At 42.3% G+C, this 22,491-nt stretch overlaps 5 protein-coding genes across 5 annotated transcripts; all 5 read left to right on the forward strand.

Annotated features, from left to right (window-relative positions):
• Positions 1-1,773: 1,773 nt before the first annotated feature.
• On the forward strand, positions 1,774-4,188 carry LOC306701791 (protocadherin beta-16-like; the record flags this gene model as incomplete). The annotated part of the gene is made up of 1 exon (XM_079167203.1): positions 1,774-4,188. One exon carries the CDS (start codon positions 1,774-1,776, stop codon positions 4,186-4,188), a length of 2,415 nt encoding a protein of 804 aa, XP_079023329.1.
• Positions 4,189-4,861: 673 nt separating this feature from the next.
• Positions 4,862-7,291, forward strand: LOC306701790 (protocadherin gamma-A1-like; the record flags this gene model as incomplete). The annotated part of the gene is made up of 1 exon (XM_079167202.1): positions 4,862-7,291. The coding sequence occupies one exon, from the start codon at positions 4,862-4,864 to the stop codon at positions 7,289-7,291; it is 2,430 nt and encodes an 809-aa protein (XP_079023328.1).
• Positions 7,292-8,001: 710 nt separating this feature from the next.
• Positions 8,002-14,579, forward strand: LOC306702621 (protocadherin beta-16-like; the record flags this gene model as incomplete). Its single annotated transcript, XM_079168261.1, has 3 exons — positions 8,002-8,155; positions 11,568-13,798; positions 14,514-14,579. The coding sequence occupies 3 exons, from the start codon at positions 8,002-8,004 to the stop codon at positions 14,577-14,579; spliced, it is 2,451 nt and encodes an 816-aa protein (XP_079024387.1).
• A 181-nt stretch (positions 14,580-14,760) lies between these two features.
• LOC306701793 (protocadherin beta-16-like) lies at positions 14,761-17,157 on the forward strand (the record flags this gene model as incomplete). The annotated part of the gene is made up of 1 exon (XM_079167205.1): positions 14,761-17,157. The coding sequence occupies one exon, from the start codon at positions 14,761-14,763 to the stop codon at positions 17,155-17,157; it is 2,397 nt and encodes a 798-aa protein (XP_079023331.1).
• Positions 17,158-17,797: 640 nt separating this feature from the next.
• Positions 17,798-20,206, forward strand: LOC306702623 (protocadherin beta-16-like; the record flags this gene model as incomplete). The annotated part of the gene is made up of 1 exon (XM_079168263.1): positions 17,798-20,206. Exon 1 carries the CDS (start codon positions 17,804-17,806, stop codon positions 20,204-20,206), a length of 2,403 nt encoding a protein of 800 aa, XP_079024389.1. The 5' UTR covers positions 17,798-17,803.
• Positions 20,207-22,491: the final 2,285 nt, after the last annotated feature.

Genomic DNA, 22,491 nt, shown 5'->3' on the forward strand with positions numbered 1-22,491 from the left:
TAGAGATTGCCAGATACAACAGTTCTTGTTGGCCAACTCTTCCCTTGGCAAAACACCCTGCAGATTATAATAAGAATTTCAGTTGTTGGTTGCAGATGTTAGAGTGCATATAGATGATGTGTCCTGCTCACACACATGAGTCACAGTGTACATTCACTTATCACACTTGTTCCTCCTGACTTACTATAATATCCTCCTAAAATTCTGATTGCATATTTGTCATCTATATGTTTCCCTATTAAAGACAATGCTTTCTTCAAGTCTGCAGCTGTTGTTTGGTTTCCAAGCGTAAGGTTAACAAGTGTAGTGACTAAGTAACAGATACATAATGTGCTAATTTGTCAACTATGTATGCTTTATCAGAAAATGGATTTTAATGAGCCAACAATTTGGAAGTTGGTCTTGATTTGAATCCGGACTTTTTGTCAGCAGCAAGCTTGCTATAAACCTTTGTACATCTATGGGGTGCATTTATTGATTTAAGAACTGAAAGTGCTGTGTTAAGACAAGAATGAATCCAAGTTTTTTTATTGTGTACTTTTTATTAGCTCTTTCTACTCTTGTGTATTTTAATAGAATATTTGACATTGAAATATATGGCTTGGTCTGGAAATCTCCTTCATGTTGAATAAGAATCATCATTTCCAAAATGGCAATCTTTCTTCATCCTGCTTTACAACTGCGACATTATCACCTCATTTGTTATAAAATCCATGGGTTCTGCCTATATGTTAATATTATTGCGCATTCAGCACCAGTGTCATGGACAGCGCTATCTAGATATGGACACTACAAAAGACACACCAGTGCAACAGGCAAAGCATTATGGCCCATTATTCCAAAACACATATTTGCAGTGTCCCTCTCCTGAATATTGTCCCACCACTTGTGTGAATGTACATTTTTGTGGCATATTACTGTTGCTAAAGATTGGGTGAACATGTTCAGTTGCATAACTTATCAGCTTGGTCCTGTTCATACCTGACAAGACTGGAGGAAGAGTTCGAGTTGGAAAATAAGTTTTATATACTAGCTGCTGAGTGATGGCAAATGATTTTTCTTCCCAGCGGTCATTGTATTATCCCAGCAGCGAAAAAGGCCAATTACAAATAGCATAATATTTGTATAAGGCTCATTAAGACCCCCATTCCTCAAATGTATTTGTAAGAGAAGAATTACTTAAACATGCAATCATATCTGTCTTCAATTAAAAAGGGACGCTTAAGTTAATATTCAGTTAGTTTTTTTTGAGGCAGATAATATTTAAGGATTAAACTATTTCTTATCAACTCAACACCCTTTTATTCTTTGTATTTAAATCATTACTCTCTTGATTGAAGAAACTACCTAACAACTGAGCTCCCAACATATGTATCCACGTGAGGCCTATTAATTGAGCAGTTAACTTTTTTTTCAAAAGTAAGCCATGGCTTTATTTTCTCTGTAATGACTGAAAGTCGTATGTATTTCTTCATATTGAATCTCCTACTGCATAGTGTAGTTTCCTGCAGTGCAAGTGTTTGGACTCTCAGGGCCGCTGTTGGCCAATGTAGAGCCTAGCCCCATCGTTTGTTACATTAAACAGAGAAAGAGACACCCATACTGCACACAAGCTCCGTTGCAGACACCGGGAGATATCTGAGCTGCGATTTATCTATTTTTGATTCAAGAAACACGAAGATAATTAATCTTCATCGGGAACCCTTTGTAATAGACGGACCTTAACGCTTTGGAATACATCTTTTTACGTCTACAGTATTTGTCGAATTTAAAATGTCGGACAGAACAATGAGACGGCAAGTACTGTTGTTTATCTCGCTTCTTTCCCTGTGCTCAGTGTTTGGGCAGGTCACCTACTCCATTCCCGAGGAAATGTCAAAAGGATCTCTAGTTGGGAACATAGCGCAGGATTTAGGGTTGGACTTGAAAAGATTGAAAGCAGGTAGAGCTGGCATATATACAGAGGACAATGCAGAATACATCGAGCTGAATAAAGACAGAGGAGTCCTGCTTGTGAAAGAGAGAATCGACAGAGAGGCGCTCTGTGGACAGACGACACCTTGCGCTTTACATCTTCAAATAACGCTGGAAGACCCGATTGAATTCTTTACTGTTACGGTCGGAATTAATGACATTAACGATAATGCACCCAACTTTAAAAAGGATGAGATGAAATTTAGGATTAGTGAGTCGGCTGTGATTGGAGCAAAATTTGTACTAGAAAGGGTTATGGATCTGGATGTTGGTGTGAACGGATTGCAGGGTTATTCGCTAAAACCAACAGACAATTTTCAACTGAAGCTCCAAAATCAGCAAGATGGGAGTAAAAAAGTAGAGATGGTTTTGCAAAAACATCTAGACCGAGAGGCTCAAGACCACCTCTCTTTAATTCTCACAGCTACCGATGGTGGAGATCCTCAGCTCTCGGGAACAATGCGAATAGAAATTGCAGTGCTAGACGTCAATGACAATGCCCCAGTATTTACGCAGGAAGTATATAAGGTTACAATAATGGAAACTGCTACGAAGGGCACAATTTTGAGTACCGTTAGTGCTGTAGATGCAGATCAAGGTTCAAATGGAAAGGTGTCCTATTCAATAACAAACACGTTGGATGATGTCCCTGTTATGTTTCAAATCGACGAAGAAAATGGCGTGGTAGCTTTATCTGGGAACCTGGATTATGAAAAGGCACATCACTATGAAATACACGTCCAAGCTAGTGATGATGGAGGACTCACAGATTCGTGTAAGATTATTGTTGAGGTGACCGATACGAACGATAATCACCCATCTATAAATATCATGTCTAAAACTAATTCAATATCGGAGGGTTCTAGGCCAGGAACTGTGGTTACAATATTTAATGTTCAAGATCCTGACTCTGGAGATAATGGCAAAGTTGCATGCAACATCGAAGAACAAATGCCTTTCCTGATGAAAACGACGTCGAAAAAATTCTTTAGCCTCGTAACAGACAGTGAATTAGACAGAGAGACAGCCTCTGAGTATAATATAACTGTGACCTGCTCTGATGAGGGAGTGCCCTCCCTCTCCAGCAGCGTCACTCTCACCTTACAGATCTCTGACGTGAATGATAACGCGCCTGTCTTTGACAGGAGCTCATATGAGGCCTTCATTGTAGAAAACAACACACCAGGTCTCTCTATATTCACAGTGAAAGCCAGAGACGCTGACTGGAACCAGAACGCCCGTGTTTCTTACATACTGGAGGACTCCTCTGTTACCGGAGTGCCAGTCTCCTCATATGTGTCCGTTAGTGCTGATAGTGGAGTCATCCATGCAGTGCGCTCTTTCGACTACGAGCAGATCAAAGATTTCCACTTCAGCGTCAAAGCGCAGGATGGAGGCTCCCCTCCACTCAGTAGCAACGTGACTGTGAAAGTAATGATCCAGGACCAGAACGACAACCCTCCTCAGGTTCTGTACCCAGTCCAGACTGGTGGCTCTCTGGTGGCTGAAATGGTGCCTCGTTCAGCAGATGTGGGCTATCTGGTCACTAAAGTGGTGGCTGTTGATGTGGACTCTGGACAGAATGCCTGGCTCTCCTATAAACTGCAGAAAGCCACAGACAGGGCGCTGTTTGAAGTGGGCTTACAGAATGGAGAAATAAGAACTATCCGCCAAGTCACTGATAAAGATGCTGTGAAACAAAGACTGACTGTTATAGTGGAGGACAACGGGCAGCCCTCTCGTTCAGCTACAGTCATTGTTAACGTGGCGGTGGCGGACAGCTTCCCGGAAGTGCTGTCTGAGTTCACTGACTTTACACAAGACAAGGAGTATAATGACAACCTGACTTTCTACTTAGTGTTGGCTTTGGCTGTAGTTTCCTTCCTCTTCATCACGTGTTTAGTGGTTATTATATCAGTGAAGATCTACAGATGGAGACAGTCTCGCGTCCTGTTTCACTCCAATCTCCCTGTGATTCCGTATTATCCACCACGTTACTCAGACACTTTGGGGACAGGGACTCTCCAACACGTGTACAACTACGAGGTGTGCAGGACGACTGACTCCAGAAAGAGTGACTGTAAGTTCGGCAGAGCCGGTAGTCAGAACGTGCTGATAATGGACCCCAGTTCTACAGGAACGATGCAGCGGATACAGAGTGAGAAGAGCATCCTGGATGAACCAGACTCTCCTCTAGAGGTTGGAAAACTTTAATAGTTATAATGTTTCATGTTAATACAAATTTAAGTTGTGTTAGTCAAGGCAGCTGATTTTCATAGTAATCAGAAGATCATCATATATAAATACCTTAGAAGTTTAGGAATTGTCACAACATTCCTTTTTAGGACCATGGACAGCGACACTTAACACTGCTACAGAAAGTGAATATACTCGTATGCTGTTTGTATTTTTTTGTCTTGAGTTCATATCGCCTATTCATATATATAAAAACTCAAAAACATTGTTTGTAGTCACAGCAATCAAGCATTACTAAATTGCTTGAACACGATAGTATCAAATTATATATCGTCGGAAATATCAATATCCCAAGTTAATGGCCAACTATTCTCTGACTGTGAAGTCTCTTGATTAACATTGATTTTACACTGAACTGGTTCTCTCTATTGTAATCTGTATTTTCAACTCAGAGGGTCGCTGTTGGCAAGCGTGTTGCAATTTAGATGTTATTTATTTGTCTGTGTCCTGCCCCTTCGTGTGCATACAGAGGACATAATCGGAGAAAGACAGAATTCACAGTCCGCGCTCATAAGAAACCATGCGAGGGATTGTATAACTGGATATTTAGTTTTGCTTCTAATACTTGGACTGTGGACCATTTTTTGTTTTCTACCTTCACATTGACTGCTTTGGGAATTATTTTGATTTAATGGTGCAGGAAACCATTACGGAGAGAACAATGAGACGGCAAGTACTGTTGTTCCTCTCGGTGCTGTGTCTCAGCTACGTGCTCGGGCAGGTCAGCTATTCCGTTCCCGAAGAAATGGCGAAAGGCTCTGTCGTTGGTAACATAGCGCATGATTTAGGTTTAGATCTCAAAAGGCTGAAATCAGGTAAAGCTCGCGTCTATACGGGAGGCGGTGTAGAATATATCGGGCTGAATAAAGAAAGGGGAGTCCTTTTTATCCAAGAGAGGATAGACAGAGAGGCTTTATGTGGAGAGGCGACGCCTTGCGCTTTACATTTCCAGTTGATTCTGGAAAATCCAATGGAACTATTTCGTGTAACAGTGGAGATCACCGACATAAACGATAATACACCCACTTTTACAAATGCAGAAAAACGCTTTGAAATCAGCGAGTCCGCTGTGATTGGATCGAAATTTGTATTAGAGAAAGCAATCGATTCTGACATTGGGATGAATGGTTTACAACAATACTCACTTTCTCCCACTGATAACTTTGTATTGAAACCTGGAATGCAGGCAGTTGGAAGTAAAAAAGTCGAAATGGTTCTACAGAAGCCTCTTGATCGAGAAAAACAAGAATACATTTCGCTGTTGTTAACTGCTGTAGATGGAGGAGAGCCGCAGATGTCAGGGACAATGCGGATATTTGTCAATGTATTAGATGCGAATGACAACGCACCTGCATTCGCTAAACCTTTATATAGAGCAAAAATACTAGAAAATGCTCCCAAAGGCACCAGCGTAACGACTGTAAGTGCATCTGATAAAGATATCGGCGTGAATGGAGGAGTATCATATCTAATATCAACCAGCGAACGTCTTTTATCTGAACTGTTTAATATAAATTCGAAAACTGGTGAAATTATTCTAGTTGGTGAAATAGATTATGAAAAGGCCAAAAATTATGAAATTGATATTGAAGTTGTAGACAGTGGGGGACTCTCTGATTCCACAAAGGTATTACTTGATGTTGTTGATATTAATGACAATAATCCTCATATAAACGTTGTTTCTAAATCAGAGTCCATATTAGAAGACTCGCCTCCAAACACCGTTATAGCGATGGTAAGTGTAAATGATCCAGATTCAGAGAATAATGGAGATGTAGAGTGTAGTATAGACGGTAACATTCCCTTCAAAATACAAACAACATTAAAGGGGTTTTACACTTTAGTTACAGAAGTCGATTTAGACAGAGAGATCGCTTCTCAATATAATATCACTGTGACCTGCTCTGATGAGGGAGTGCCCTCCCTCTCCAGTAGCGTCACTCTCACCTTAAAGATCTCTGATGTGAATGATAACGTGCCTGTCTTTGAGAGGAACTCATATGAGGCCTACATCTTAGAAAACAACACACCAGGTCTCTCTATATTCACAGTGAAAGCCAGAGACGCTGACTGGAACCAGAACGCCCGTGTTTCTTACATGCTGGAGGACTCCTCTGTTAACGGAGTGCCAGTCTCCTCATATGTGTCCGTTAGTGCTGATAGTGGAGTCATCCATGCAGTGCGCTCTTTTGACTACGAGCAGATCAAAGATTTCCACTTCCGCGTCAAGGCGCAGGATGGAGGCTCCCCTCCACTCAGTAGCAATGTGACTGTGAAAGTAATGATCCAGGACCAGAACGACAACCCTCCTCAGGTTCTGTACCCAGTCCAGACTGGTGGCTCTCTGGTGGCTGAAATGGTGCCTCGTTCAGCAGATGTGGGCTATCTGGTCACTAAAGTGGTGGCTGTTGATGTGGACTCTGGACAGAATGCATGGCTCTCCTATAAACTGCAGAAAGCCACAGACAGGGCGCTGTTTGAAGTGGGCTTACAGAATGGAGAAATAAGAACTATCCGCCAAGTCACTGATAAAGATGCTGTGAAACAAAGACTGACTGTTATAGTGGAGGACAACGGGCAGCCCTCTCGTTCAGCTACAGTCATTGTTAACGTGGCGGTGGCGGACAGCTTCCCTGAAGTGCTGTCTGAGTTCACTGACTTTACACAAGACAAGGAGTACAATGACAACCTGACTTTCTACTTAGTGTTGGCTTTGGCTGTAGTTTCCTTCCTCTTCATCACGTGTTTAGTGGTTATTATATCAGTGAAGATCTACAGATGGAGACAGTCTCGCGTCATGTATCACTCCAATCTCCCTGTGATTCCGTATTATCCACCACGTTACTCAGACACTTTGGGGACAGGGACTCTCCAACACGTGTACAACTACGAGGTGTGCAGGACGACTGACTCCAGAAAGAGTGACTGTAAATTCGGCGGAGCCGGTAGTCAGAACGTGCTGATAATGGACCCCAGTTCTACAGGAACGATGCAGCGGATACAGAGTGAGAAGAGCATCCTGGATGAACCAGACTCTCCTCTAGAGGTTGGAAAACTTTAATAGTTCTAATGTTTCATTGTAATGCAAATGTAGGTTGTATTAGTCAAGGCAGCTGCTTATCGTTGTAATCAGAATATCACCATATATAAATACCTTTGAAGTTTAGGAATTGCCACAATATTCATTTTTAGCACCATGGACAGTGACACGTAACACTGCTACCGAAAGTGAATATACTCATGTGTTGTGTTTGTATTTTTTGTCTTGACTTCATACCGCCTATTCATATATATAATAACTCAAAATCATTTATTGTAGTGACAGCATTCAAACATGTAACTGCGTTCCTTGAACACGATAGTATCAAATTATATATCGTCGGAAATATCAATATCCCAAGTTAATGGCCAGCTATTCTCTGACTGTGAAGCCTCTTGATTAACATTGATTTTACACTGAACTGGTTCTCTCTGTTGTAATCTGTATTTTCAACTCAGAGGGTCGCTGTTGGCAAGCGTGTTGCGATTTAACTAGATGTTATTTTTTTGTCTGTGTCCTGCCCCTTCGTGTGCATACAGAGGACATAATCGGAGAAAGATAGAATTCACAGTCCGCGCTCATAAGAAACCATGCGAGGGATTGTATAACTGGATATTTAGTTTTGCTTCTAATACTTGGACTGTGGACCATTTTTTGTTTTCTACCTTCACATTGACTGCTTTGGGAATTATTTTGATTTAATGGTGCAGGAAACCATTACGGAGAGAACAATGAGACGGCAAGTACTGTTGTTCCTCTCGGTGCTGTGTCTCAGCTACGTGCTCGGGCAGGTCAGCTATTCCGTTCCCGAAGAAATGGCGAAAGGCTCTGTCGTTGGTAACATAGCGCATGATTTAGGTTTAGATCTCAAAAGGATGAAATCAGGTAAAGCTCGCGTCTATACGGGAGGCAGCGTAGAATATATCGGGCTGAATAAAGAAAGGGGAGTCCTTTTTATCCAAGAGAGGATAGACAGAGAGGCTTTATGTGGAGAGGCGACGCCTTGCGCTTTACATTTCCAGTTGATTCTGGAAAATCCAATGGAACTATTTCGTGTAACAGTGGAGATCACCGACATAAACGATAATACACCCACTTTTACAAATGCAGAAAAACGCTTTGAAATCAGCGAGTCCGCTGTGATTGGATCGAAATTTGTATTAGAGAAAGCAATAGATTCTGACATTGGGATGAATGGTTTACAACAATACTCACTTTCTCCCACTGATAACTTTGTATTAAAACTACAAAGTCAAGCAGATGGCACCAAAAAAGTCGAAATGGTTCTACAGAAGCCTCTTGATCGAGAAAAAGAAGATTACATTTCGCTGTTGTTAACTGCTATAGACGGAGGAGAGCCGCAGATGTCAGGGACAATGCGAATATTTGTGAATGTATTAGATGTAAACGACAACGCACCTACATTCGCTAAACCTTTGTATCGAGCAAAAATACTAGAAAATTCTCCAAAAGGCACCAGCGTAACGACTGTAAGTGCATCTGATAAAGATATCGGCGTCAACGGAGAAGTATCATATCTAATATCTGCCAGCAAACGTCTTGTATCTGAAATGTTCAATATCAATTCAAAAACTGGCGAAATTGTTCTAGTCGGTGAAATAGATTATGAAAAGTCAAAAATGTATCAAATTGACATTGAAGTTGTGGACAGTGGGGGACTCTCTGATTCCACTAAAGTTATAGTTGATGTTGTTGATATAAATGACAATAATCCTCATATAAACGTTGTTTCTAAATCAGAGTCCATATTAGAAGACTCCCCTCCGAACACTGTTATAGCGATGGTAAGTGTAAATGATCCAGATTCAGAGAATAATGGAGATGTAGAGTGTAGTATAGACGGTAACATTCCTTTCAAAATACAAACAACGTTGAATGGATTTTATACTTTAGTTACAGAGGTCGATTTAGACAGAGAGATCGCTTCTCAGTATAATATAACTGTGACCTGCTCTGATGAGGGAGTGCCCTCCCTCTCCAGCAGCGTCACTCTCACCTTACAGATCTCTGATGTGAATGATAACGCGCCTGTCTTTGAGAGGAGCTCGTATGAGGCCTATATTATAGAAAACAACACACCAGGTCTCTCTATATTCACAGTGAAAGCCAGAGACGCTGACTGGAACCAGAACGCCCGTGTTTCTTACATACTGGAGGACTCCTCTGTTAACGGAGTGCCAGTCTCCTCATATGTGTCCGTTAGTGCTGATAGTGGAGTCATCCATGCAGTGCGCTCTTTTGACTACGAGCAGATCAAAGACTTCCACTTCCGCGTCAAAGCGCAGGATGGAGGCTCCCCTCCACTCAGTAGCAACGTGACTGTGAAAGTAATGATCCAGGACCAGAACGACAACCCTCCTCAGGTTCTGTACCCAGTCCAGACTGGAGGCTCTCTGGTGGCTGAAATGGTTCCTCGTTCAGCAGAGGTGGGCTATCTGGTCACTAAAGTGGTGGCTGTTGATGTGGACTCTGGACAGAATGCCTGGCTCTCCTATAAACTGCAGAAAGCCACAGACAGGGCGCTGTTTGAAGTGGGCTTACAGAATGGAGAAATAAGAACTATCCGCCAAGTGACTGATAAAGATGCTGTGAAACAAAGACTGACTGTTATAGTGGAGGACAACGGGCAGCCCTCTCGTTCAGCTACAGTCATTGTTAACGTGGCGGTGGCGGACAGCTTCCCTGAAGTGCTGTCTGAGTTCACTGACTTTACACAAGACAAGGAGTACAATGACAACCTGACTTTCTACTTAGTGTTGGCTTTGGCTGTAGTTTCCTTCCTCTTCATCACGTGTTTAGTGGTTATTATATCAGTGAAGATCTACAGATGGAGACAGTCTCGCGTCCTGTTTCACTCCAATCTCCCTGTGATTCCGTATTATCCACCACGTTACTCAGACACTTTGGGGACAGGGACTCTCCAACACGTGTACAACTACGAGGTGTGCAGGACGACTGACTCCAGAAAGAGTGACTGTAAGTTTGGCACAGCTGTTAGTCAGAACGTGCTGATAATGGACCCCAGTTCTACAGGAACGATGCAGCGGATACAGAGTGAAAGGAGCATCTTGGATGAACCAGACTCTCCTCTAGAGGTTGGTCATTTCGTGCAATTTCCGTTCTAACGTGTTAGCATGTTCCCTTTGACTGATGAATTCCTAACCAGGCCCCACTTTCACTAGTCAGCAATCAGCACCATGGACAGAGGCTTTGGTGTTGCCCTGGACTTTTTCAGTTTTATGTTTGAATTACTTATAACTGCAGCAATGACAAGTGTGTTTGTTTGCCAGCGTGTATTTTTGTGTATTTGGGTCTGCTTATTAGCTTATGTTTAATCGTCCTGCTGATGACGGTGCATAAACTACAGCCGAATCACACTTTTTTTCTTTCTGTTATTATCTATCTATCTATCTATCTATCTATCTATCTATCTATCTTTCTATCTATCTATCTATCTATCTATCTATCTATCTATCTATCTATCTATCTATCTATCTATCTATCTTTCTATCTATCTATCTATCTATCTATCTATCTATCTATCTATCTATCTCGTAACTTGCTAACATTTACATTACATCAAGTTTTCCAAATGTTTGACTATTAGTTAGGTGGTACTCATGATTTGAATCTAGTTCTTCGTCCACATATCATAATATTTTATTTAAACCGTTCATGACGTATTGTATGAATAACGTTTTCAACCAAAGTGTCAAGTAAACCCCTTATTTTACAGTTTTGCATGAATTTGATAAACTTTTCAGGCTTTTTATCCTTGAACATTTAAATATGTAGTACGTTTTTCTTTCTGCAGGCGTTTCCTGTAGTTCATTGCTGTGTACTCGTAGGGCCGCTGTTGGCCAGTGTGTTGATGTTTCACGGTGGATATAAAAAGAAACCTCCTCCATGATGATGATATCAGAGAAGGAAAGACATTCACAGAGTTACAACATCGGCGCCGTTTAAACGAAGACAGTGCAACAAACCTTTTTTTTCTACCGATTTGGACGATTATGGAGTGACACCTCGCTTTTCTTAAAATATTATGGACCATAGATATCCGGGCAGCTTGGAACATAATTCGTCCCATTAAATTGTGCGAGGAAAATGTCGAGCAGAACAATGAGATGGCAAGTACTGTTGTTTGCTTTGGTCCTTCATCTCAGTTCAGTGCTCAGCCAAGTCAGCTACTCTATCCCCGAGGAAATGCCGAGTGGCTCTTTAGTCGGTAATATTGCTCAAGATTTGGGTTTAGATATAAAACGACTGAAATCAGGCAATGCTCGCGTGTATACAGGAGACAGTGCGGGATACGTCGAGCTAAATAAAGAACGAGGAGTCCTCCTTATCAAAGACAGAATAGACAGAGAAGCGATTTGCCGACAGACTACGCCTTGTGCTTTACATTTCCAGATCATTTTGGAGAATCCGATGGAGTTCTACAGTATCACAGTGGAAATTACAGATAAAAATGACAATCATCCCACCTTTGAAAAAACTGAAGTCAGTTTTAAAATCAGCGAATCTGCTGTAATTGGAGCAAAATTTGTATTAGATAGAGCAATAGATCTGGATGTCGGCAAAAATGGTCTTCAAAACTACGAGCTCAAACCTACCGATAATTTTATACTAAAACGGGACAGTCAAGGGGATGGAACAGAAAAAGTAGAAATGGTTTTACAGAAGCACCTCGACAGAGAGAGGGAGAGTGTGCTTGCATTAGTTTTAACAGCTTTTGATGGAGGAGACCCTCAAATGTCAGGAACAATTCGGATTTCCATCACAGTGTTGGATGCCAACGATAACGCTCCTGTTTTTACACAGTCAACCTACACAGCCACCGTTTTGGAAAATGCTCCAGAAGGGACAATTGTCACCGGCGTTACTGCGTCAGACGCAGATTATGGAACGAATTGTAGAATCAAGTATTCAATTACGAACAGTTTAGATCAAGCCCATGCACTGTTTCAGATAAATGAAGACAGTGGTGACATTAGATTGATTGGAAATATCGATTATGAAAATGCACGAAATTACCATATTAACATACGTGCAAGTGATGATGGTGGACTTACAGATTCATCTAAAGTCATAGTTGAAGTGGTGGATATAAACGACAACAAACCAACGATTAATATAATGTCAAAATCAAACATGATATCTGAGCACTCTAAGCCGAGCACTGTTATAGCAATGATGAACGTTCAAGACCCAGATTCAAATGAAAACGGTAAAGTTCACTGTTTTATCAACGAGAACACCCCTTTGACTATAATGTCGACATCAAATCATTTCTATAGCTTAGTGACAGACAGTGAATTAGACAGAGAGACAGCCTCTGAATATAATATCACTGTGACCTGCTCTGATGAGGGAGTGCCCTCCCTCTCCAGCAGCGTCACTCTCACCTTACAGATCTCTGATGTGAATGATAACGCGCCTGTCTTTGAGAGGAGCTCATATGAGGCCTTCATTGTAGAAAACAACACACCAGGTCTCTCTATATTCACAGTGAAAGCCAGAGACGCTGACTGGAACCAGAACGCCCGTGTTTCTTACATTTTGGAGGACTCCTCTGTTAACGGAGTGCCAGTCTCCTCATATGTGTCCGTTAGTGCTGATAGTGGAGTTATACATGCAGTGCGCTCTTTTGACTACGAGCAGATTAAAGATTTCCACTTTCGCGTCAAAGCGCAGGATGGAGGTTCCCCTCCACTCAGTACCAACGTGACTGTGAAAGTACTGATCCAAGATCAGAACGACAACCCTCCTCAGGTTCTGTACCCAGTCCAGACTGGAGGCTCTCTGGTGGCTGAAATGGTGCCTCGTTCAGCAGATGTGGGCTATCTGGTCACTAAAGTGGTGGCTGTTGATGTGGACTCTGGACAGAATGCCTGGCTCTCCTATAAACTGCAGAAAGCCACAGACAGGGCGCTGTTTGAAGTGGGCTTACAGAATGGAGAAATAAGAACTATCCGCCAAGTCACTGATAAAGATGCTGTGAAACAAAGACTGACTGTTGTGCTGGAGGACAACGGGCAGCCCTCTCGTTCAGCTACAGTCATTGTTAACGTGGCGGTGGCGGACAGCTTCCCTGAAGTGCTGTCTGAGTTCACTGACTTTACACAAGACAAGGAGTACAATGACAACCTGACTTTCTACTTAGTTTTGGCTTTGGCTGTAGTTTCCTTCCTCTTCATCACGTGTTTAGTGGTTATTATATCAGTGAAGATCTACAGATGGAGACAGTCTCGCGTCCTGTTTCACTCCAATCTCCCTGTGATTCCGTATTATCCACCACGTTACTCAGACACTTTGGGGACAGGAACTCTCCAACACGTGTACAACTACGAGGTGTGCAGGACGACTGACTCCAGAAAGAGTGACTGTAAATTTGGCATTGCCGGAAGTCAGAACGTGCTGATAATGGACCCCAGTTCTACAGGAACGATGCAGCGGATACAGAGTGAGAAGAGCATCCTGGATGAACCAGACTCTCCTCTAGAGGTTAGTCATATGCGGCTAATACCTGTTGTATGTGTTGGCACACAGTCGGAGGCTGATAAGTTAGTTTGAATTCGTCAGTTAGGCAAAATTCCAGCACCTTGGAAAGCGACAAAGAAAGCACAATTCCACATTGATTCCCCTTTGTACGATCCCTCAACATAGATCAACACTAACAGAGGTTTGACTCTCATGCTTTCATCGTTTACTTATTATTTTTGAAATCATGACATCATTGTCCATTTATTAAGCTACTTCTCTCTTGTTTTTTGTCGGATGTACATCCTATTTGATTGTTTTTTGTTGGTGATACAGAGCTACAGTCATCAATAGATGTGATTTGTTTATGTTATGTGTTGCGCTTCGTGGTTTAATTGTATCGTTATTGGACCTTTATCCAAAAATTATACTTTCATCTATTAACTAAACTATGAGATGAAGAAATTACTCACTGTTGTATTTTGTTTTGAGCACATATTTTGGTAAATCTGTATTCAAACTATTTCACAGACTAAGCTATAATCCTATTGAAACCAGCCAAATACTACTTCTTCTGCTACAATTTATTATTGTAATTATATGAGATACAATACTCCTGATAATAATTATCAATAATTGTAATGATGATTATACAGATTTTTAGGTTTTGTCTTTTCGCTCCACGCACCCACATTTCTCGTTCCGTGTGCCAACCACTGTTGTTCGGTGTCTTGAACAGAAAGGGCCGCTATTGGCCAGAGTGTGGCAGTCTTCGATAGGGCTTGCAAATGTACCTCCCCCTTAGATTGTGACATGGTAGACAATAAAACAGGCACCAACAGCCTGTCCTCGCATAAATGGAAAACTGCTCACATACATGGAAATCTGTATTTTTAGTTCTTCATTTCCTTGAGATACTATCGGAAACTTAACTGTATTACGGATTACATTTTTTTTAAACCAGACTGGAATACAACATCGAAACAATGAGACGGCAAGTACCGTTGTTCATCTTGGTTCTCTCTCTCACCTCGGTGTTCGGGCAAGTCAGCTACTCCATTCCCGAGGAAATGGAGAGAGGTTCATTAGTCTGTAATTTAGTTCAGGATTTAGGTTTAGATTTTACAAGGCTCAAATCGGGCAGAGCTCGTATTCATTCGGGAGACAGTGCAGAATATATCGAGCTGAACAGAGACAGGGGTGTCCTCCTTATCAAGGAGAGAATAGACAGAGAAACGTTGTGTGGAGAAACGACGCCCTGTGCTTTACACTTGCAGATGATTTTGGAAAATCCGATGGAATTGTTTCGCATAACAATAGAAATCACGGACATAAACGATAATGCTCCCAGCTTTGCGTCGAGCGAGAAACGTTTTGAAATTAGTGAGTCTGTCGTTGTTGGGTCTAAATTTGTGCTGGAGAAAGCCATCGATGCTGATATTGGTGTAAATGATCTCCAAAGCTATTCGCTTAATCCAACAAACAATTTTGCATTAAAACTAGAGAATCAAGCGGACGGAAGTAAAAAGATAGAAATGGTTCTACAGAAGCCTCTAGATCGAGAGCACCAGAATCAGATATCACTGTTGTTAACTGCTCTAGATGGCGGACAGCCGCGTATGTCTGGTACAATGCAGATAACTGTTAACGTGTTGGATGCTAACGACAATGCACCGATTTTCACTAAGCCCGTATACAAGACAACAATAACCGAGAATTCCCCGAGGGGAAGCAGTGTTATAACTGTTAGTGCATCTGACAAAGATGGAGGCTCTAATGGGGAAATTTCATACGCTATTTCGAATAGCAAGCGTCGATTATCCGACCTATTTCAGATCGATATAAAAACAGGAGAAGTTATCTTGATTGGTGAAATAGATTATGAAAAAGCTAAGCTCTTCCAAATAGATATCGAGGCTATAGATAATGGAGGACTCTCTGATTCCAGTAAGATTCTAATAGATATCACTGATGTCAATGACAACAGTCCTCAGTTGAAAATACTCTCTAAATCAGACAACGTTTTAGAAGACTCTCCTGAGAATACTGTAATTGCTATGCTAAGCGTAAATGACCCCGACTCTGAGAGGAGTGGAGAGGTGAAATGTAATATTAATGATGACATTCCTTTTAAAATACATAACACACTGAATGGATTTTATAGTTTAGTAACAGAGTTAGCTTTGGATAGAGAAGTAGCCTCCCAGTATAATATAACTGTGACCTGCTCTGATGAGGGAGTGCCCTCCCTCTCCAGCAGCGTCACTCTCACCTTACAGATCTCTGATGTGAATGATAACACGCCTGTCTTTGAGAGGAGCTCATATGAGGCCTACATTGTAGAAAACAACACACCAGGTCTCTCTATATTCACAGTGAAAGCCAGAGACGCTGACTGGAACCAGAACGCCCGTGTTTCTTACATACTGGAGGACTCCTCTGTTAACGGAGTGGCAGTCTCCTCATATGTGTCCGTTAGTGCTGATAGTGGAGTCATCCATGCAGTGCGCTCTTTTGACTATGAGCAGATCAAAGATTTCCACTTCCGCGTCAAAGCGCAGGATGGAGGCTCCCCTCCACTCAGTAGCAATGTGACTGTGAAAGTAATGATCCAGGACCAGAACGACAACCCTCCTCAGGTTCTGTACCCAGTCCAGACTGGTGGCTCTCTGGTGGCTGAAATGGTGCCTCGTTCAGCAGATGTGGGCTATCTGGTCACTAAAGTGGTGGCTGTTGATGTGGACTCTGGACAGAATGCCTGGCTCTCCTATAAACTGCAGAAAGCCACAGACAGGGCGCTGTTTGAAGTGGGCTTACAGAATGGAGAAATAAGAACTATCCGCCAAGTCACTGATAAAGATGCTGTGAAACAAAGACTGACTGTTATAGTGGAGGACAACGGGCAGCCCTCTCGTTCAGCTACAGTCATTGTTAACGTGGCGGTGGCGGACAGCTTTCCTGAAGTGCTGTCTGAGTTCACTGACTTTACACAAGACAAGGAGTACAATGACAACCTGACTTTCTACTTAGTGTTGGCTTTGGCTGTAGTTTCCTTCCTCTTCATCACGTGTTTAGTGGTTATTATATCAGTGAAGATCTACAGATGGAGACAGTCTCGCGTCATGTTTCACTCCAATCTCCCTGTGATTCCGTATTATCCACCACGTTACTCAGACACTTTGGGGACAGGGACTCTCCAACACGTGTACAACTACGAGGTGTGCAGAACGACTGACTCCAGAAAGAGTGACTGTAAGTTCGGCAGAGCCGGTAGTCAGAACGTGCTGATAATGGACCCCAGTTCTACAGGAACGATGCAGCGGATACAGAGTGAGAAGAGCATCCTGGATGAACCAGACTCTCCTCTAGAGGTTAGTCATTAGCGGGTAATACCTGTTTTAAGTTTTAGCACACAGTATGAGGCTGATGAGTTAGTATGAATCTGTTTGATAGGCAACATTTCAGCACCTTGGAAAGCGACAACGAAAGCACAATTCCACATTAATTCACCTTTACACGCTCCCTCAACATGTCTTTTTTTCCCCCTGTGTGTAGTACACTTATTCCTCAAGTTTTATGCTTCCCGTTTAATTTGTCTCAATATAGGATCATTTATTTTCTTGTCATTTAACTCTATCTTCTGGAAAGTTGGGCAGGTTATGTGTAGGTTATCTGTATGTAATGTAATATTTTTTAATTTGCATTCCATTCTTGCAGTTTTACTCGTGTAATTTCACAATTTGAACTCATCGGGCCGCTGTTGCCCAATATGTTGCAGTTTCGCATTGCTCTTGTAACTGATTCTCCCAGTCATCGCCCTGGCATATAACTGAGGCACAGTCGCATACGTAGAACGCACACTTCGGAGATCAGACCTTATTATCCACGGACATCTCAGGCTGGAATTACTTTTTTATTCAGTGGATTAAACATTTTCTCCTACATTCTTCATTGACATCTAACGGAATTTCACGCCTAAAACAGAATTGAACACAGTAGCTGTAGTGCGACATGGTATCGGACAGAACAATGAAACGGCAAGTACTGTTGTTAATCTCCATCCTCCGCCTCAGCTCTGTGATCGGGCAGGTCAGCTACTCAACTCCGGAGGAAATGGCAAAGGGCTCTTTGGTCGGCAACATAGCGCAGGATTTAGGTTTAGATGTCAAACGTCTCCAGTCAGGTAAAGCTCGTATTTATACGGGGGACAGTGTCCAGTATATGGAGCTTAACAGAGAAAGAGGAGTCCTCGTTATTAAAGAAAGAATAGACCGAGAAGCGCTCTGCAGACAGACAACGCCTTGCGCTTTGCATTTTCAAATTACGTTAGAGAACCCACTGGAATTGTTTCCAGTTACTGTAGAAATCACCGATATTAATGACAATACTCCAGTGTTCCAAAAGGAGGAGAGAAGGTTTGAAATAAGCGAGTCAGCGATCATCGGCTCTAAGTTCATGCTAGAGAAAGCGATTGACCCTGATATCGGACTGAATGGTCTTCAGAGATACACTTTAAAACCAAGTGACAATTTTGTGCTAAAATTGCATACTGAGTCTGATGGAAGCAAAAAGGTAGAAATGATTTTACAAAAGTCGTTGGACCGAGAGAAACAACAACACATATCTTTACTCTTGACAGCGGAGGATGGAGGAGAACCACAAATGACCGGAACAATGCAAATCCATGTTACTGTACTGGATGCAAACGACAATGCCCCTGTGTTTAGTAAATCTGTTTACAAAGCAAGCATTACAGAAAACTCCGTAATAGGGACACTTGTTACTAAGGTTAGTGCTTCCGATGCAGACAAAGGCTCAAATGGCGAGGTGATCTACGTCATCGCGAATAGCATTGATACTGTGTCAAAGTTATTCCACATTAATAGTGAAGGTGATGTGATACTAAATGGACAAATAGACTATGAAAAAGAAAAAATGTATCATATCGATATCGAAGCGATTGATCAAGGTGGACTATCGGATTCAAGTAAGATAATAATTGATGTAATTGACGTGAATGACAATAGTCCTATTGTAAATATGATATCAACATCAAGCTCAGTCCCAGAGGACTCTGCACACAAAACAGTAATAGCTTTAATGAGTGTAAATGACCCTGATTCTGAAACAAATGGGAAAGTCAACTGTGTGATAAATGAACATATCCCATTTGAAATCAAATTTACATCAAATAATTTTTATAGCATCGTGACAGACAGTGATTTAGACAGAGAGACAGCCTCTCAGTATAATATCACTGTGACCTGCTCTGATGAGGGAGTGCCCTCCCTCTCCAGCAGCGTCACTCTCACGTTACAGATCTCTGATGTAAATGATAACGCGCCTGTCTTTGAGAGGAGCTCATATGAGGCCTTCATTGTAGAAAACAACACACCAGGTCTCTCTATATTCACAGTGAAAGCCAGAGACAGTGACTGGAACCAGAACGCCCGTGTTTCTTACATACTGGAGGACTCCTCTGTTAACGGAGTGCCAGTCTCCTCATATGTGTCCGTTAGTGCTGATAGTGGAGTCATCCATGCAGTGCGCTCTTTTGACTACGAGCAGATCAAAGATTTCCACTTCCGCGTCAAAGCGCAGGATGGAGGATCCCCTCCACTCAGTAGCAACGTTACTGTGAAAGTTCTGATCCAGGACCAGAACGACAACCCTCCTCAGGTTCTGTACCCAGTCCAGACTGGTGGCTCTCTGGTGGCTGAAATGGTGCCTCGTTCAGCAGATGTGAGCTATCTGGTCACTAAAGTGGTGGCTGTTGATGTGGACTCTGGACAGAATGCCTGGCTCTCCTATAAACTGCAGAAAGCCACAGACAGGGCGCTGTTTGAAGTGGGCTTACAGAATGGAGAAATAAGAACTATCCGCCAAGTCACTGATAAAGATGCTGTGAAACAAAGACTGACTGTTATAGTGGAGGACAACGGGCAGCCCTCTCGTTCAGCTACAGTCATTGTTAACGTGGCGGTGGCGAACAGCTTCCCTGAAGTGCTGTCTGAGTTCACTGACTTTACACAAGACAAGGAGTACAATGACAACCTGACTTTCTACTTAGTGTTGGCTTTGGCTGTAGTTTCCTTCCTATTCATCACGTGTTTAGTGGTTATTATATCAGTGAAGATCTACAGATGGAGACAGTCTCGCGTCCTGTTTCACTCCAATCTCCCTGTGATTCCGTATTATCCACCACGTTACTCAGACACTTTGGGGACAGGGACTCTCCAACACGTGTACAACTACGAGGTGTGCAGGACGACTGACTCCAGAAAGAGTGACTGTAAATTCGGCATAGCCGGTAGTCAGAACGTGCTGATAATGGACCCCAGTTCTACAGGAACGATGCAGCGGATACAGAGTGAGAAGAGCATCCTGGATGAACCAGACTCTCCTCTAGAGGTTAGAAGGTTACATTTCTGATGATCAAACTCATACTTTTGTATAATTTTACTATTCACTGATGTTATTTCAGCCCATACCATTTCAGTAACCTGGACAGCGAAATAACATCATATCCTACATTTTTACTTTGTCTTTATATTCCTCCCTAATTTTACATTTTTGTTTCCTTCGTTCACACTGCTGATGGTTGCCTTGGGCCATTTGTTGTTGTTATTCATTCTGGGAATATGCTGTGCTGTTATGCATCAATTTGCCAATAAAACCGTGGGCTACCAATTGTATTAGCTGAGTGTTGGATTATACGGCGGCTATAGAGGTAACCACTAAAACAAGAGTATTCTTTTTTTAAACTCATGTAATTTCGTCTTTTGAACTCAGTGGGCCGCTGTTGACCAGCGTCTTGCCGTTTACATTTATATTTATATACGACATCCCCTGTCCTCTCATAAGCGAAAGACTCTGAAGCATAACGCACAGTCGACGGTGGATGAAACACCATGCACGGAATATCAAGTTGGAATAATATCGTCAATTGTTGATTAAACAGACCCTTTTGCGATTGTATTTTCATCGGTAACGCTGGTTGGAAAAGGGAGGAGAACACGTTAGTTTGGTTTGACGGGTGAGCCTGACAGAACAATGAGACGGCAAGTACTGTTGTTTTTCTCGGTCCTGTGTCTCAGCTCAGTGCTCGGCCAGGTCAGCTACTCCATTCCCGAGGAGATGGCAAAGGGGTCTTTGGTCGGTAACATAGCTCGGGATTTAGGGTTGGATGTTAAACGACTACAAGCTGGTAAAGCTCGCATCCACACAGGAGACAGTGCAGCATACATCCAGCTTAACAAGGAAAAAGGACTCCTCATCATCAAAGAGAGAATAGATCGCGAAGCTCTCTGTGGTGAGACAACGCCTTGTGCTTTGCATTTTCAGATTGCCTTGGAAAACCCAATAGAAATATTCCCGATTACAGTCGAAATTACAGATATTAATGACAATGCTCCCGTATTCGAAAAGGAAGAGAGGAGGTTTGAAATAAGCGAGTCTGCAGTTATCGGCTCTAAATTCATGCTAGAGAAGGCAATAGATCAGGATATAGGACTAAATGGTCTACAGAGCTATACACTGAAGCCCAATGATCATTTTATGCTTAAATTGCATAGTCAGTCTGATGGCGGTAAAAAGGTAGAAATGGTTTTGCAGAAACCTCTGGATAGGGAGAAACAGGAGGTCGCATCATTATTGTTAACGGCTATAGATGGAGGAGAGCCGAAGAGGTCTGGGACGATGCAGATTCATGTTACTGTATTGGACGTAAATGATAACGCTCCTGTTTTTACGCAAAACATTTACAAAGCAAGTGTAAAAGAAAACTCCCCCACGGGAACATTCATTACAAAAGTGAGTGCCTCCGATGTAGACAAAGGCTCGAACGGAGAGGTTAGCTACGTCATTGGAAATAGTATGAGTAGCAGTTCAAAATTATTCCACATTACTGAAGACGGGCATCTTATATTAAATGGGCCCATTGATTATGAAAAGGCCAAAAAGTATGAGATTGATATAGAGGCAGTTGACCGTGGTGGTTTATCAGATTCAAGCAAAGTAGTCATTGATGTAGGTGACATAAATGATAATATTCCTGTTATAAATATGATTTCATCATCAAATTCAATCGGAGAAGATTCGCGTCCCAACACTGTGGTAGCTGCGATGAGTATAAATGATCCTGATTCTGAAGAAAATGGAAAGGTCCGATGTGTAATTGATAAAAATATCCCATTTACAATCGCACCTACGTCTAGTAATTTCTATAGCATCGTGACAGACAGTGATTTAGACAGAGAGACAGCCTATGAGTATAATATCACTGTTACCTGCTCTGATGAGGGAGTGCCCTCCCTCTCCAGCAGCGTCACTCTCACCTTACAGATCTCTGATGTGAATGATAACGCGCCTGTCTTTGAGAGGAGCTCATATGAGGCCTTCATTGTAGAAAACAACACACCAGGTCTCTCTATATTCACAGTGAAAGCCAGAGACGCTGACTGGAACCAGAACGCCCGTGTTTCTTACATACTGGAGGACTCCTCTGTTAACGGAGTGCCAGTCTCCTCATATGTGTCCGTTAGTGCTGATAGTGGAGTCATCCATGCAGTGCGCTCTTTTGATTACGAGCAGATCAAAGACTTCCACTTCCGCGTCAAAGCGCAGGATGGAGGCTCCCCTCCACTCAGTAGCAATGTGACTGTGAAAGTATTGATCCAGGACCAGAACGACAACCCTCCACAGGTTCTGTATCCAGT

Source organism: Pholis gunnellus (assembly GCF_910591455.1).
Source record: "Pholis gunnellus genome assembly, chromosome: 10".
NCBI classification, from domain to species: Eukaryota; Metazoa; Chordata; class Actinopteri; order Perciformes; family Pholidae; genus Pholis; species Pholis gunnellus.